The sequence below is a fragment of the Hirundo rustica genome, chromosome 14, assembly GCF_015227805.2.
Source record: "Hirundo rustica isolate bHirRus1 chromosome 14, bHirRus1.pri.v3, whole genome shotgun sequence".
Classification (NCBI taxonomy): Eukaryota; Metazoa; Chordata; class Aves; order Passeriformes; family Hirundinidae; genus Hirundo; species Hirundo rustica.
The window spans coordinates 9,840,122-9,857,403 of NC_053463.1; the positions used below are offsets into that span (position 1 = coordinate 9,840,122).

The 17,282-nt window shown below is 43.6% G+C and overlaps 1 protein-coding gene across 1 annotated transcript; it reads left to right on the forward strand.

Annotated features, from left to right (window-relative positions):
* Positions 1 to 202: 202 nt before the first annotated feature.
* VDAC1 (voltage dependent anion channel 1) lies at positions 203 to 15,638 on the forward strand. Its single transcript, XM_040078342.2, has 9 exons — positions 203 to 338; positions 6,697 to 6,766; positions 7,314 to 7,363; positions 7,569 to 7,721; positions 7,812 to 7,864; positions 10,041 to 10,268; positions 13,235 to 13,385; positions 13,822 to 13,879; positions 14,699 to 15,638. Exons 2-9 carry the CDS (start codon positions 6,700 to 6,702, stop codon positions 14,788 to 14,790), a joined length of 852 nt encoding a protein of 283 aa, XP_039934276.1. The 5' UTR covers positions 203 to 338; positions 6,697 to 6,699; the 3' UTR covers positions 14,791 to 15,638.
* The last annotated feature ends 1,644 nt before the right edge of the window (positions 15,639 to 17,282 follow it).

Sequence of the window (17,282 nt, forward strand, 5' to 3'; positions counted from 1 at the left end):
CCCAGGCGGCTGCAGGTGTCCGGGGTCGCACCGGGGCTGGCCCCGGCGCATCTCGCCGATGCCGCAGCCGCTGCGGTCCCTCGTGCGGGTGCCGCCGCGGAGCGGGGTCCGCCCGGCGGAGCCCCCGGCGCGGTGCCCGGGGAGCGGCCCCGCAGCCCGGGCCGCCCCGCCCGCCGCGGCCGCCCCGCCCCGCCCCGCCGCTCCCCGCCCGCCGTCACGCAGCCGCCGCCGCCGCCGCAGAGCCCGGGGAGGCAGCGGGCAGGGGCAGCGGGCAGGGGCAGCCGCCGCCGGAGGAGGCCGAGGCGGAGCGGAGCGCGCAGCTGCCGCGGCGGGGGCAGGTAGGGCTGTCCCGGGCCGGGCGGGGGTCCCGGGCCGCCCCCTGCGAGCCGCGGGGCGATGCGGGCGGCGGGGCCCCGGTCACGGGTCACGCGTGGCAGCGGGGGGAGCCCGCAGCGCCCCGGGCCGGTTCGCCCACCCGCGGCCCGTCGGAACGGGGGTAAAAGCGTGTCCTTACGTAACGCCGGGCGTAGCGACGCGGGGGCCCGCTGGGGAGGCGCGGGCGGAGGGACAGCGGGAGCGGCGGGGTCCCGGCGCCGCATCCCGGGATGCCGCAGGGCCGAGCTCAGTGAACCGAGCTCAATGAACCGAGCGCTGGCTCCGTGACGGGAGCGGAAAGGTCACTGGGCCACGGCGGGCGTGCGGCTCCTGCCGAGCGCTTCGGCGAGCGGGATCGTTCTGCTCCTTCCCGGGGAGCAAAGGTCGAAGGTGGTGTACCTGCCCGGGTCTTGGCTCTGACATCCCTTTCACCTCGCTCCTCCGCACCCCCGGGATCCTTCTTGCGGGTTGGCAAATTCATTCTGATATGTACTAAAACCCAAAGCCTCAAGCCAAGCAGCCGGACTGATTTCTTCTTCCATTTTATTCTGCTTATTCTCAGAATGTAGCTTTTTACTTGTGGGTAGTAATGTCAGGTTAAAAATTCCCGTGTCTCTGCTTTCCCCTCCCGTACCTAGCACTGTGCGGGCCACAGCAGCATCTGCCTCGATTCTGCCTTGTCACAACCCTTGCTGGGAACAACTCTTGCTGGAGGGGGGAAAGGTCTTTGAGTCATTCAGCCTTTATGTATTTGCAAAAAAAAAAAAAAAAAAAAAAGGTAACAAATTTTTCAGAAAATGGAGTGGAGCTGACTCATCATCAGTGACCAATGCAGGGTTGTGTCTCTGGGGAATATTTATAGTGATTCCAGCAGAAACAGATCTCAGCTTGTTTCTCAGATGGCTTAGTGAGGATAGAGGTGTGTTGCAGTTTGTTTTGTTGGGTGCAGCAGATGGTCAAATAATCCCCTTTCTTATGGCATTTCACCTATGAATTTTTGTCAAAAATGAGCTTTTGCACTATTGCAGTGGCATTCCAGAATAATGCCTCCCCCCAGCACTCTCCATCAAAGGTTTGCACTGATCCATCTTCTCTTCCTGCCTACATTTTGGGGTGTATGGGGGGGGGGTGTGAAGGTATGGGGGCATCGCTGTTGGCTGCTGTAGCAGCTGGAGGATGTCCCCAGCCCTGGCACTGTTGGGATGGAGGCAGGATGCACAGCTCAGACCCTCGTGGGCTTGGCATCTGCTGCAGGTAGGGAAGAACATCCACTGGTGTGGCAGATGCTCCTCTTCTGCGTGAGCTGTCACGTTGTGCTGGAAGACAAAATTCCATTTTAATTACTCATCTCCATTGATTTGGTGCTGGGTGTTCCTGCAGTGGCGCTGGGAGCGAGGGACGTGTCCCTTCCTGAGTGTGCTGCTGGGCGTGCACTGGCCTGGGCCCTGCCATGCTGGGGTGGGACAGGAGCACTGCTCTTCTCCTCCTCCGCAGGTACTTAACAGAAACTGTTTAATTTAACGTGTAGGGACTGTGGTTCTTTGTTCTTCCCTTGCAGTTTAGTAACTACAGTAGCTACTGCAAGCTGCAACATCACCCAAGTCCACTTAATTGATACTTACATGTGATAGTTTAATACGGGGTTGCCATACAACACTGCAGTTCTTAATGTATACCCATAAAATTATGAGCAGGCTGTCTCTTTCTTTAATTCCATAATTAGTATAGTCTAAATAATAATATTTACATGTGTTTTTAAGGGTTTTTTTCCCTTTATGCTCCTCTGTTTATTGGGCTACAGAGGTACTGCATAAACCCATCTTTAAATCTGCTCCATCGTGCATGCAGTTCCAGGGCAAAGCTCCAGCAGGAAGGCTGAGATCTTCTGAGTGTCACAGAGACACTGCATGGCTTTGTAATGCCTGCAACAAAAGAAATTGTGGACTCCCCATCTTAAATTTTGAGTCATAATGGTGCATGGATTATATGATGTTGGCACAGTAGCAAGTTGGGACAAAAAGTGTTGTTAAGTATTGTGTCTAATAATGCCGAGTATTTACAAACCACGTGCTTTTACTGGCTTCTCAAAAGCCTCATGAATGTGCCCGACTTGATGTTTGACCTCTGTGTGACTGTGCATGTATTTATGGGTAAGTGTATTCTTAAATCTCTGCACAATGAGGCTGCTGGACCTGATCTGAAGCAGGCTGTGGGCATGACTTGAAGGGATTTGGGATCTGGACCATAAAACCCAAAGTGCAGAGCCAGCACCGAGCTCCCCTGGGAGCCTGGGATGTTGCACAGGGATGCTGGTGCCAAGTGGAGCTGGTGCCTCCATCCAGCCATGGGACGTGGGGGGAGCCGGGCCCTGCTCTGAGAGCAAAGCCCCATCCTTAGTGGTGTAGTGACACAACAGACCCTGGCTGGGAAATGACACTGCCCACGCTGGAGGTCCAGAAAGGCACCTAAAAGCCGCTTCATTGCAAGGAGTAATTTTTCCTTTAATGAAGGAGATAAATGACAAATAAATTTGTATTCTTTTTAACCTTGAGGCAAAAGACCCTCGTGTGGGTTTTTCCCCATGCAGACAGACTATATCTGGTCACATAACCCAATGCTGTCTGTCTCTCCCAGCTGTTCCCAGCAGCTGTAATGTGTCCACCCTGCAAGTAGCATCTTTCTGTGCTTGTGGAGACAGGGATCTGGAATGTACAGAACTGCTGGCTCCATCCAAAAATGGTACATGAGTTCAGATTTATTGGGAAAAAATGTGGCTAGATAAGAATAAATCCAACCTTTTTACTTTCTTAGCCTTGAATCTGGTAGAATTCTGTTGTCTTCATGGGAATTTTATTCTCATAATGGATTTGATTCTTACCTTAAATTTTTACATTGTTCCTTTCCCCATGTAAATATCATAAACCTGATAAATATGTGCAGGGAAGCTTGAACCTAGGCATGTATGACAGTTATCAAGCAGAGATGAGTCTTCCTTTGGTTGCAGCCAATCCTTGTATTTGCCAGGGTACCCTATGGGTTTGCTACTTTTTGGACTGAATTTGACCTAATTGCTCAGAACTGCATCATGGAGTGAAAACTTTGCCATCTGTGATGCTGGAAAATATTCAAATTTGGCCTGCTGTAATGAAATCTTCACTGGGGCTGTGTCTTGGGTCCTGCAGTTCCAAAGGGAGCTCCTGACTTCTCCCCGTGGCAGTTATAAATCATGCATTCTTGGAGGTATGCTCACAGCAGCTCTCCGAGCTCACTCTCCTCACTTCAGGTTTTCTTCACTCATCACTTGTGCAATGGTGTTTCTTATTCAAGAAAACCAAAATGTTTTCCCACTTAGAACACGTTACAGATACTCTACTTGGCCTGCTCTGTGCGGGTTGAGGTCCATAGTCACACTGAGCTATTTGCACAGTTGGACAAGGATAAAAGCAATGAATTCATTTCAGTCCAAACCTAATCTGAGTTAATGTGCAGGGATCCCACTGGTGAAAAGCAAGGGCACTTGGCCACAGTCATTCCTTGATCCTTTAAGAGTTTGAATCCCTGCTAAGCATGCTTGTCTTACAACCTGTACTCCCACAGGATGTAATCAGTTTTGTTTTCCATCTGTTAAACAAGAGGCTTCTTATTAGCCAGTGCAAACAGAAAATTTTTGTTTTGTTCTTGCTGACAACAGCAAGGGTAACCACCAAGTACACAGCCCCTAGTGTTTTCCACACTCAGCGATTTTAAACACCTTGCTCTGTGTGTTACGTGATTTGCCTTACAACCAGCAGGGATTTGGCTTTCAGTATTGTCCCCTAATTACAGTAATTGTCTAAGTGGAGCTCTCATGTCTCCCACTGTTCTGGGCCCGGACTGCAGCAGTGGAGCAGCCTGGCACAGCTCATGCACCTGATGAGCCTGGTCACAGCCAGAGGGGATACACAGGCGTCAAGGAACAAAACTTGGCTTCGTGGGTTTGGAGAAGCAAAAAACATGACTGAGAAAATCCAACCCAAAAGTATATGGCATTCGTTTATGAAGAAAATATTTTGATTTTGTGAAGTGACTCAAAGGGAGTTTTGATAAAATAGATCTGATAGATTCCGAGATGCAGCTGGCAGAGCAGTGCATTATCTTTCAAAGCATTGCTTATTTGATTTTTCAAGTGTAGAGATTTGTAATATTTTTAATTTTTGATGATGCTAAATGGCAATATCCATCAGAGGGTTCTCATGGGGCTGGGCTGCTCTGGCAAGGCAGAAGCATTTGCTGTGCATAGACAGCTCTTTCTGATTGCTGCCATCCCTCTCCTGAGTGCTGCCTGACTTTGGGGGGTGATTTCCAAGCAGGGCATTGTGTCTGCTTCTAGTGACTTCAGTGACAAACAGAGGAATTACTCACGCAAATATGGCAATACTTTCTTAGGGGTTTTTTTCTGCTTATGTTTTTGGGTGTTTTTTCCCTTTTTCTCCCCCCTTTTTAAGGCTGAATTTGTGTATAAATATTAAATCCCCGCTTTTATGTTTTCACAAAACAAACCCAAGCAGACAAATTTAGGTCCAATACAAGCAGCTAAAACTGTTTTGAAATATGAATTAAAAATATATATACATTTTAACTCTTTAGCTGGTTGTGTATTTGGGGATGCATTTTAATACTGGAAAGAAATGACATGCACCCAAGTAGTCTGCAACTGAAGCTACATCATACTACGTGCCTTTGTATCCTACTTTATGTTCTGAAAAGGCTGTTGGCTTTTATTTAGCCACCGGATCTGTTTTGTTCCCTCTAGGATAGGGATTCTTCCTTTATGCAGTAGCAATATCCTGCTTGAACAGGTACCAGCTTGTCTAAAGTGCTTGAGGCACTGAGTGACTGCTGAAAGTCCCTATCTGATCTTCATGGGATGCTGAGCTCGCCTGAGAACTGCATCCCAGTCTGCAGCCAGAGAGATATTAAAGCACCCTCGTGTTCAGAGCTAGTGGGTTTGTGTGGGATTTAAAGGAGTAGTTTGCTGCTAACATTGAATACTCTGGAGTAAGAATGTCAGGCAGTTTTAAAAGCATTTGCATGCATATGTAGTAAACTGCTTATTACTTTTGAATAGCCAAAATGTTTGTGAATGTGGAATTTTCATGCAACATCTGGTATTGCGAGGATTAGCTTTATAAGTACGATTTATCTCCTTTGCTGTGTAGAATTTGGAAATCTTGTCTACAAAGACAGAAGACGTGCACCATTTCAGATAGCTTGACTTTGTTTCCCCTAAAGAAATGACTTTATTTGAATATGGGAGTAGAAATGATTGTACTTGGATAAAAAAAGGAGATTTGCTTGGTTTGTTCCTCTCAGGATCCTATTTTCTCCTTTGTATATGGTGAGACAGTTTTCCCAGTGGCTGGGAAATTGGGATGCATTTGTCTCTTTTGCAGGAGGCCACTGAATTAAGAATGTCAGGGCCTGCTGAGGATGGGAAGGTGAGGACTTCCATGGCAGCGTGGGCATCCCTAAGAAACAAAACACAGTGGAGAAAGCTGCCCCTGCAGTGTCCCCAGCACTGGGCTGTGCCTTTGCAGGGAGCTCAGTCGGCATTTTGCTGCTGAAGTGGGGTTGTGGCTGCCCTCTCGATGGCCTCACTTCACAGGGTGGCCTCCCTGAAGTCCGAATTTTTCTCAGCAAGATCATTTTTTCTCAGGTGCACAGAAAAGCAATTAAAGGTGAATGTCTAAGGAGACATCCTAACCCAGTAACAGCGATAGGAAAGTCAAAGAAAACTGAAGCATAAGAATGACCATTTATTGATCTTGCTGACATAAATGTTATCCATTTGCTGTTCTGAATTAGGAGAAGAGAGATGTTCCTGACCATAGATGTGTGTTCTGGTTGCATTTCCTTAGTGAATGAGTTGGGGCCCTAATGCTCTACATCAATGCAGAGATCCATGGCGAGAAACAGGAAAAACATTTCCAAGAAATGCTTTGAAAAAACCATAAGTTCACTCGTGCAGTTACACTGATAAGAAAACAACAGTTAACTCTTCAGAAAGGCATAGAAAGTTCTTTTTCTTTAACATGTATTTGCTCTGCAGCCTGTTTCACATCCTCAGTGGCAACTCCATGGTCATTGCTGCTGCTGGCTCCTGAGCAAAGTGAAATCACACTTTTTGCAATGGCTGCTTTCTTCAGGCTGTATTTAAGTGGTGGGTGGCGGATGCAAAATGAAAGGGGCTGAAGTGGGCTTGTTTCTTGTTGCTTAAATGAATTAAGTAAGTTTCTGAACACTGTAGTTTCCTTTTTTTATTTCTTAAATTTTCCTTTCCAGAAAATGACTGTTCCACCTGCTTATGCTGACCTGGGCAAATCTGCCAGAGACATTTTCACCAAGGGATATGGTAAATAAAGCCAAAATAAGTTTGGTTTTTTGCTGTCTACCTGATTCCTGAAACTGTTAGGATTTTACTACTTTCCCCTGAGAAATGCTCCAATTATTTCCATTAGAATCCACAGAGTCACAGCTTCACATTGCCCTTGCTGTTTGGAAAGGGAGGGTAACTTATTTTTCTTTTGATAAAATTCTTCCTGTTCCCCATAGAACTGTTGGTTTCGAGAGAAAATGGTGTGCTGTATTTTGGCTGTGCCCTTGTATTGAGGAGCAGGATCACTTATGGCAGTAGTTTGCTTATGAACAGAATGCTGCTCACTGTGAATAAAAGTATTATTACCTAACTTGGTCCCAGTTATATTGCTGAGGTCAATAGGATTCATTAGTCAAGTGCTATCTGAAGTGAGTACAAGCTGCTTCTTAGAAACACATGGTTTGATAACTGTGCCCTTTCTTTAGCTATTAAATTAGTTCACAGAAGAGAGTTTTAAGAAATAAATCAGAAATGCTTTTCAAATCAACATGTATATGACTCATATTTTTTACTCACTCTCTAGGTTTTGGGTTAATAAAGCTTGATTTGAAAACAAGATCTGAAAACGGACTGGTGAGTTTGGAAGCACACTGAAATCCAAAACGTTGTGGTGGTTTTGTGATTACTGTATATCTCTTTTTAAAATAAATATATTTTTATTTATATGAACTAATATTTAACAAATTGTAATGACTGATACGTTCTACAAGTATAAGCATTTCCCTGATTGCATATATTGACAAATACATATATGTATAAATTATTTTTCTTCTTTTAGGAATTTACCAGCTCAGGTTCAGCAAACTCAGAAACAAGCAAAGTCAGTGGTAGTTTGGAAACAAAATACAAATGGGTGGAATATGGATTGATGTTCACAGAAAAGTGGAACACCGACAACACGCTAGGCACTGAGATTACTCTTGAAGATCAGGTAATTTTTGGCTCCAAAAAAGCAATTTGCAAATTCACTTATGCTGATCTCTAATTAGAAATCCAACCAGTGAATTTCTTTTCTGTTCAGCTTGCACGGGGCCTGAAGCTGACCTTTGACTCCAGCTTCTCTCCTAACACTGGGTAAGAAGTGAGTAAGCTAAAGCGACAAAAAAGGCATTTTTAATTTTTTTGTCCTGAGATATTGAGGCTGATAATAATCAGCTAGTGTATGGTAAAATCAAGTACATCTCACTTAAGTCTTAGTGTTAGTGATCCCTTTTTCATCCTTAACTACAGCAAGCAAACTTAAACACATTACTTGAAAATTATAGTTAGAATTAGAGAGTGAAGGAAAAAAGTTGTGGTTTTGCTGCATTGTGTATTTCTGGCCATGTCAGAGGATGAGCTGCTGCCTTAATAAAAGCACTAAACAAGTCAGCTGTAATGCAGAGCTTAACAAGCTCCAGGGGCCTGTTGGCCACAGCTCTGATAGGTTGACACAGAACTGGGCTCTTGTCCCAAGCTGAATTTATCATCTGAATTCTTGCAGGCCACAGTTTGCCTCGGTGCTGGATGGGTATTTCTGACATGGTGATTGGATGCATGTTTTATGTGGGCCAGAGGGATTAAGCAGCAGCTGTAGGTCTAGATGTTCGTTTATTTTTTTCCCCTGATTATCTTTGTGCAAGCAGTGCTGCCAGTGAGTCAAAATACTCTGCATATCAGCTTCCCAGAGCAGCATACTGCACTGCAGGCTCTGAGGGTAATAGTCCCAGGGGAGCTTTCACACTGTCTTTTAGATTTTGTGTTCTGCATTGTCAACTGCTTTCAGTCCACTCCTAATTTTAGATTAATGAGATATTTTTGTTAATCAAAATAATCTCATGTAGACTTCTATAATTGTTTCTTAACTGGTAGGATTCTTAGAAAAATTAAAAGGAAAAGCCTTGTTCAAGAACAATGTTACAGGTCTAGAACTATTTCTTGGGCACTTCACAGACACTGTAGTTATGATTTCCTCCAGAGGACTGTTAAATGTGGGCAAATGGAGTGAGATTCAATCCTGGTGTGACCTGGTGTAGTTTGACAGTGGTGCACCATGTCTGAATATGAGACTTCTTCTCCCTCTCCTTATTACTTACTGACTGTGATGAATCTTTCATCAGGTAAAGTCATTTTTTGGAGCACTCTGTGTTCTTATCTCTGTCCCTGTGACATTGGTGGTAGAGGTACCGCTGACTTTTACAGAAGTTGCAGATGAGTGCTTTTGGCACTCCTGTACTTTATTTCTGATTCTGCAAAACACAAGAAATCCCTGGGTCTGAGCTAATAATAAAAAATAGATCAATCTCTGTGTGGGTCTGATACAGCACTGATACTGTTCTTGGAGGTTGTTTTTGTTAGCTGACATGAAAGATTCTAAATTCCAAATTAGCCTAACTTTTCCAGAAAGATTTCTGTAAAGATTTGGTCAAAGACAGAAGACACCTGTAAAAAGAGAATAAAAAAATATTAAATAAGAGTAGCTGAATATATTAGACGTAACTCTCTTGCCTTGTGAGGGTCTGCACCCTTGATGTAAATCAACCTAAGGACACATGAGAAAATACTGTTCTGACCCAATAGTATAAAAATAAACAGGTGACTCAGGAAAGTTTATTTCTGCCTTAACCTGGCAGCTTTCTGGTGGCTGTAAATGGCTGTGACCATTAAGTTCACAAAGTACCAAAAGAAGAAATGGGGATGTCAGAGCCACAAGCAGCCTGCTTGCTTCACAGCAGAGACTTTCCCTCAGGAAACTGCAAAGTAGTGATTTCCTAATGTCTGTCACAGTAAATAAAATTACCCAATTCACTAGGATTATCTAAAAATTGTTTGCCTGGGACAGGCAAAAGCTGTTTGTTTGGGACAGGCAAGCAAGTCTACTATTGAGGACTTCTGGTGGCCAACCTGTAAACTTCTTCAGTTTCCATTCCTTCCCTGTATGTTCCAAACTTCCAAAACCACTGTATCAATTGGAGATGAGGATATGGTTTGGTCACTTCCCATCTGTGTGCAGCTGCTTTTCAGAAAACAGTCCAGAAGTGCTTTGTGGGGCACCACACCACATTTTATTGCTCATTTGCAAAGGATTCACTGTAGTCGACTTAGGATTTTGTGAAGGTGACCGCTAAGAAGGTGACATGTCATGTGGCTCTCCAGGGATGCACACATTGTCTTCAGGAACTATTGCACGGAGTTCAAGTAAGTGATGTGATGGAATTGCTACCTACAGATGGACCTTTGCAAAGATATGATATCTTTCTTTTCTCTTTAGGAAAAAGAGTGCTAAAATTAAGTCTGGGTACAAAAGGGAACATATCAACGTTGGCTGTGACATGGATTTTGATATTGCGGGTCCTTCAATACGTGGAGCTCTCGTGCTTGGCTACGAGGGATGGCTGGCGGGCTACCAAATGACTTTTGAGACAGCAAAGTCTAGAGTAACCCAGAGCAACTTCGCTGTTGGCTATAAGACTGATGAATTCCAGCTTCATACTAATGTGTAAGTACTGGCAGGCAGGCACTAAAAAGGAATTTGGAATGATTTTGCTGCTTAACTAAACAGTGAAAGGGTCAGAGGTTCAGCAATGGTGAACAAGGGAATGGTGAATTTGAAATTAATTCTTCATTAAAGGTGTCAAGCTGTATTTTTTCAGCTGCATTACCTTTTCTTTGAATTATGTGGGTGAGGGAGTGTATGATGGAAGGAATTGGAGCTCATTTAGCACCCGAGGGTCCAGTGTCTGTTTAGCAGATAAGGACTATTAGAATACATTTGTGATATAATAATAATAATAAAAAAAATTATATATATAAGTTATAAAAATAGTCTTTGTGAAGGCTGAAATAAAAGCAATGCTTTCCTTTTACACCTGTCAACATGAAACAAAATGGTGGTTTCATGTGTAGATGAAAATGTTAATCACAGGATGAACAAGAACAGGCAAAAGGGAGTGACTGGAACAGACAGGGACTGGGTTTGTTTTAATACTGGAAGGGGTATTGTGTAAAAGTTTATTTGGTATTGCAACTTCTAATAATCTATTTACACAAGTATTTGTCCTTTCCAAATGTATCAACAGTGGGAAACCAGGATCAAATTCCATAAAAACCTTAATTTCTCTGTCTCCCCTTCCTCCTAAAAAGACAATTTATACCTTTGGGGAAGATGGTTTTTTAAGATTAGGCAATCCCTAATCCGTTCTCCCAGCCCCCCCTTTCGTGCCCTTGGGTAATTGGATATTTTGCATGTAGCAGAGCTATTCCAGGCTGTTTCCATCTGGGGCCTGAGCAATTCTGCCTTCCTAGAGCTACTTCAAAGGCCTGCTTTTCTGTTTCGTGCTGTTTTGCAGCGATCTGGTTTAGGAAGCTCCCGCTGCCTTACAGAACAATCGAACCCCCACAGCCCAGACAGTATGTTTGAAGGATTGCCAAAGCACAAAAATGTGGGCAGAAAACTTCCATCAAAACAATATGTGGGGTCCCCTTCCACCCAGGAGTTAGAAATTACTCCGTCAAGCGCAGTGACTTTCAGCCTAGTTGTGCTGTAGCAGTTCAAAACATTGTATTATTGGCTTTCCCTATAAAATGCTGTGGTTATTATTACTCTTAATTAAAGCAACAGTGGAAACTCATAACAGCAGCAGGGGCTCAGATCTGTTTCTGGTATTCCTGAGGGTCTGTTTCTCAGGCTGCTGTTACTCTACAAAACTACAGATGCATGATACAAATAAAAATCTTATTTATTGTTAATAATAGATTAGTTAGGTGATTGATGTATTTCAGCTTTGAAAATGTGTCAGAGCTTTTATATAAACCCAGAAAGAGTTGTGTGGGGAACTCCCCTAACTAGGCTTCTTGCTTTTTATATCTACACAGGTTAGTGTTTCACTGGGATGCTGTGGCAGAGCAGATAATGTAACTAGGTGGGGCTTGAAGCATGGGGTTTTTTTTTGTTTCTGGCATTACACAAACCAGCTGGGGACTCTAGCAAGTTACTTGCCTTAAGGGTGCCTTAATATATTAATTTTCATAGCTGGCTAGTGTTTTTGTTTTGTTTCGTTTTAAGCTACATAAGTGCTATTATCTGCATAAAAAAGGTGCCATTATTACTATTAGAGTTAAAAAGAAGTTGTGATTATTATTATTTAATAATAAAAACAGAAGGTAGGGCTGGATAGTTTCTAGTTTTAAATATGACTTTTCTCATTTATTAAGCATAGCTCAGACCGCCCCCCCCCTAATGTTGCAGGTCAAGACAGAGCTGTGTGGGAACCTTGCACAAAATCTGCCTGTGTAACCAGCTCTCCTCAGTCCTTTTTAATCCCTCCTTTTCTTGAGAGCCAAGCACATGCAGTTAATGTGAGCTTCAGTCTTATCTGAAGTAAGTATTGTAGTGTTTTTCTGGAAGAATTGCTCTAACAATTTAAAAGGCTGTTGCTATTGCTTGAACTTTTAAAAATAGGCATATCACCACTGTTTGTGCAACCATTATCAACTAAAGAATACCAGACCAAAGGGGTAAAAGGGAAAAGATCCTAAATCTACCCCTTTTTGTAATCACTAAAGGTCTGGTGTACTCTAATAATTGGAACCAGATTATTTCACAGTTAGAAATAACCGCACATCTTCCTGGGGTTTAAAGCCTGCTTTCTACGATATGTTTGTATCCTCTCTTTAAGAAAATGAGCAAAAATGGAAATTCAGATGCTCCCTGGTTTATGAGGAGTGCAAGGCTTTTAGGAGTCTTTTGGCCTTGTTTTTGTGATCTGCATGCTCTAATGTTTTTCCTTTTATTTACCACACTTTACTCCTGGGTGACATTGGGGGCAGTAGTAAGTGGAAGTTATGCTACTCATTATTCAGCTGTGGGCCAGTGCTCTCTGCAAAGCAGAATTAGTTCCACTTCTGTTTCTACTCCATAGACCATAGCACAGACTTACCATAAGGACTGTTGCAAATGGAATTAATTTGCAACAGCCTATAGACTTGCACAATAAGTTGGCAACTTGACTTGTGATACAGTTCCTCTGTGTCTGGTAAAAGCATGCTGACATGGCAGTTTTGGGATGACTTGGGCTCTGTCACAGCCCTCTCAGGCCACAAGGAGACGTTTGCCAGGGAAAAGAATTATTTCAGGGACACGCAGGGAAAAAGAAGTCTCTCTGCTACAAAGACTCCCATCTACAGGAAAGGGAAAATTGGAAGCTGTCATCATTGGTCTAATTTTTGATAGTGTGTCATGGTTTTTTTCAGTTTCAGAACTTGTTGAAATACAACAATCTGCAATGAATTGAAGCATCTAAAAATAACTTCATAACCAATTTGGCCTAATGTCTCTATCCTAGTTGTTACAGGGATATTTAATGAGGTGTAAGTGGATGTTGTGGAAATACGGCTCTTACTGGAAAAATAAAAGATGATTGTTTTGGGGTGCTGTTTAAAACTACACTAATGCATTCCTTCCAGGAATGATGGAACGGAATTTGGCGGCTCCATTTACCAGAAGGTGAATGATAAACTGGAAACTGCTGTGAATCTTGCTTGGACAGCTGGAAATAGCAACACTCGCTTTGGAATAGCAGCCAAGTATCAGATTGACCCAGATGCCTCTTTTTCTGTGAGTTCTGTGCATGTACATTTATATGCATTTGAAAATAAGTGCTTGTAATGGAAATGGAAAGCAGGCTTTCCATCAGCAGAGCACGGTCTTGATGCAGTTCTGTGCTGCATAGTTGGCACATGGATCTGTTTATTTTGGTTTTGGCAGCCTGAGAGCACAGCTATTGGATTTTCCTTAAAAGAGGCACAGAGTGTTTCATTGTATTACTGGGCACTATTTTGAGATTGTTTTTGTGCCAGTCTGGACAAAATTAACAATTATGTTAATAAACCCATTCTTTTCTACAGTGACTGTAGATTCTTTGAGATTTAAGTTGTTTTATAATATATTTAAAAGCTGTTGCATAATTCTCAGGCATGGAGGATATTGAAGAAAGATACTAAATTACTTACTAAATTTATTACTAAATAATGCTTTATTGTTTCCCTTTAAGGCTAAAGTGAACAACTCCAGTCTGATTGGGTTAGGATACACTCAGACTTTAAAGCCAGGTAAGTCTATGCAGAAAAAAGTCAGAATCAATAAATTTAATCTTGAAATATCAGAAGCTTTTTGGTGATAAAGTACGATGGGTTTTGTAAGATTGCTCTTGCTTGGCAAACCGAACTTTTCTCAGGACTGTTCTGTTAATTTTGGATATGTATTGAAATTGGAATTACTAGAGACCACTGTCCACTGGCAAAGTCAAATAGTTTTTCCTGTTGATATAAAATATGTCTATAATTATTTGTGTCACAGATAACTAACTAAATTTTTAGTATTTCAGAGGCTTCTTATTACTGAGTTTATTCTTCCTAAAAATGTGACTTTCTCAAGGTCCCCTGGCCCAGGAAGAGGACAATCTTGCTGCTGCAAAATTGGTTTTAATGTAGTGTAATAAATCTGCTGCCAGAATACTGAGCAGATTGACATGAGATATTACAGCATATGGGGCTTGGGCTTTTTCATACCCAGATTTTAAAGTGGTTTAGAAAGGTGAGTATGTATCAAGGTCCCAGGTTTTTATAATTCTGGACTCTAAAATTAGATTAATCAGTAGACCAGCAGCAGTGAATTGGCTCAGAGCTTTAATTAGTCAGAGTGATGAAAAGCAGAATCTATCATCATGGTTTATTATAAATTTCATAATTCAGAAAGATTTCTTATCTGCAGTTTGTTTTAAAATGCCCAGTCCTTCCAAGGCCAGCTGCCAAATCCCATTAACTTGGCTACCTAATAAATTAAAGCAGTAACACACATGGCAGTTCCTGAACATACAGCTCATTCCAAGTTTTAAATTGACTTTTCTCTCCCTTTTTCCTATTTTGCAGGTATCAAACTGACATTGTCAACTTTGTTGGATGGCAAGAACGTCAATGCAGGGGGTCACAAACTTGGTCTAGGACTGGAATTTGAAGCATAAGGAATGATTTCACAATTGCTAATCTGAAAATACAGCATAGCTACCTTCAGAAAATAGTGTACCTTTCAGTGTTTTGTCTGGGGTGCAAGTGTTGCTGCGTATCTGTCCTGCTAGTCCTGGTTAAAGACAGCTAAGCTTTAAAAATGATGTTGTTAAAGAAGTGGAGACAAAATCACAAATAAAAAATCTTAGCTTTTTTCCTTTATGTAATTGCTCATCACACCTGTCAGCTGCCATGTAATAAGAAGGAAGGTGTTGATTACCTCTACTAATATATTGATGGCACAAGGAATGTGTTAATGTGTTATAAAACCTGGGAATTGCAGACCGCTATATTCTGTACTGTTCATTTTGTAAGCAAAATGTTCTGACACCTAAGGTTTCAGTCAGTGAGGGAATGTGCAAACTTGTCTGAAAAAGGGATTTCAAAATTTATTTTTTTAGATAAGTGTTTCATCAATGGTTTGTCTTACTTGGTTATCCCACACCTACTGCTGTCTCCAGAATGCTTTAGGTTGTCCACCCTGTCCAAGTCCTTGTGGAGGAGGTTTGATGTGACTCAGCGAATACTGCCTGTCCCATGTTGTGGTTCCTTCCCCTTGCACTGATGAAAAGCTTGTAAAATGGACATAACCAGGGAAGAGTCTTTGCAACTGCAATCACATAGTTGCATCACTAATTCTAAAACGGAGTTTTCTTTTATTACCACTTTTTTTTAGCAACTAAATGGGTACATTTTTAGAGAGTCTTCCATTTTGTGTGGAACTAGACCCCAAAATGCTGTACTTGACACTACTAAAAATGGATAAAAAACCCAAACCTGACTTGAATAAAATATTGAAATGTCATCTTTTACTCTGTCTTTACATTAATTGTGAAAACAATTTCATCTACATTTGTGACTCCAGCAGAAGACTTGGCGACATGTTGGTGCATATTTTGTACCACACAAACCAAAGATACTTAGTAGAATTAAATTCCAGATGTGGCACTGTTCTTAGTGCTGTTTAAGCTCTGACAACTCCACATTACACGTGTTCATCTCATGGATAAAACAAGATAACGTGACTTGTTTGTCTTTTATTCTGGAATTCAGTAAGCGAATTACCTCTCTATAAACAACTAAGCGTGGGCAATGAACAGTTACGAGCTTGGATGAACTTCAGTGGCTGTTCATTAGTGTTTGTATTTTTTCACGTGTAGGCCGTTGCCGTGGGTGGCTGCAGATGGCAAGAGCTGCGGTGCAGGAGGATGTGCCCGCTGGGGCAATGCCACTGCGACAGTGAGAGACGGCAGAGCCACCTCAGCCATGGCCCACGAGTCGGGCAATGCTGACTGCCCTCCTAGCGGGAGCGTTCCTGAGTATTTCCTGTGTCAGACATTTCACCCAGCCCTCCTAGCAGGAGTGTTCCTGAGTATTTCCTGTGTCAGACATTTCACCCAGCCCTCCTAGCGGGAGCCTTCCTGAGTATTTCCTGTGTCAGACATTTCACCCGGCCCTCCTAGCAGGAGTGTTCCTGAGTATTTCCTGTGTCAGACATTTCACCCAGCCCTCCTAGCGGGAGCCTTCCTGAGTATTTCCTGTGTCAGACATTTCACCCGGCCCTCCTAGCGGGAGCGTTCCTGAGTATTTCCATTGTCAGACATTTCACCCAGCCCTCCTTAGCAGGAGCGTTCCTGAGTATTTCCATTGTCAGACATTTCACCCAGCCCTCCTAGCGGGAGTGTTCCTGAGTATTTCCATTGTCAGACATTTCACCCAGCCCTCCTTAGCAGGAGCGTTCCTGAGTGTTTCCATTGTCAGACATTTCACCCAGCCCTCCTGGGAGAAGTGGAGCCGTTCCTGAGTATTTCCTTTGTCAGGCATTTCACCCAGCCCTCCTAGCGGGAGCGTTCCTGAGTATTTCCTGTGTCAGACATTTCACCCAGCCCTCCTGGGAGAAGTGGAGCCGTTCCTGAGTATTTCCATTGTCAGACATTTCACCCAGCGCTCCTGGGAGAAGTGGACTCCTTCCAGACACCACCGATCCAAAAAAACCATGTGCAATCAGCTCTCAGGCAGATGCAAGCAGTAAGAGGATCAGAGCCAGCCTAAAGCTGAGATTGCAAGATTCAGATCAGATATTAGGAAAAACCTTTTCAGTGCAGGATGGTCGGGCAGTGCAGCGGCTGCCCAGGGAGGTGGTGGAGTCACCACCCCTGGAGGGGTTCAAGAGGAGCCAGGATGTGGCGCTGGGTGATGTGGTTTGAGGCTGCAGTGGCGGTGCTGGTGGAGGGTTGGACTGGACGGTCTAAAAGCTCTCCCAGCCCCCGTGATTCCAAGACTGTACGATTGCACGAGTCAGTGACCCCACGACGACCACTGCCCAGCGCCCCGGCCCTGTGACACCGCCCCGCTCCCTCAGGCCCTGCGCGCGCCCCGCGCCTTCCCGCGCGTGCGCGGCCGCCTCACGCGGGGCGGTGCCAGCGCCACGTCCGCGGAGGGGGCCAAG

Excerpts from the sequence above, each read along its gene's own strand:
- VDAC1 (XM_040078342.2), top strand. The coding sequence starts at position 6,700 with ATGACTGTTCCACCTGCTTATGCTGACCTGGGCAAATCTGCCAGAGAC. Across the intron at positions 7,722-7,811 it reads AGATTACTCTTGAAGATCAG|CTTGCACGGGGCCTGAAGCT; the intron begins GTAATTTTTGGC and ends TTTTCTGTTCAG. Across the intron at positions 10,269-13,234 it reads TTCCAGCTTCATACTAATGT|GAATGATGGAACGGAATTTG; the intron begins GTAAGTACTGGC and ends CATTCCTTCCAG.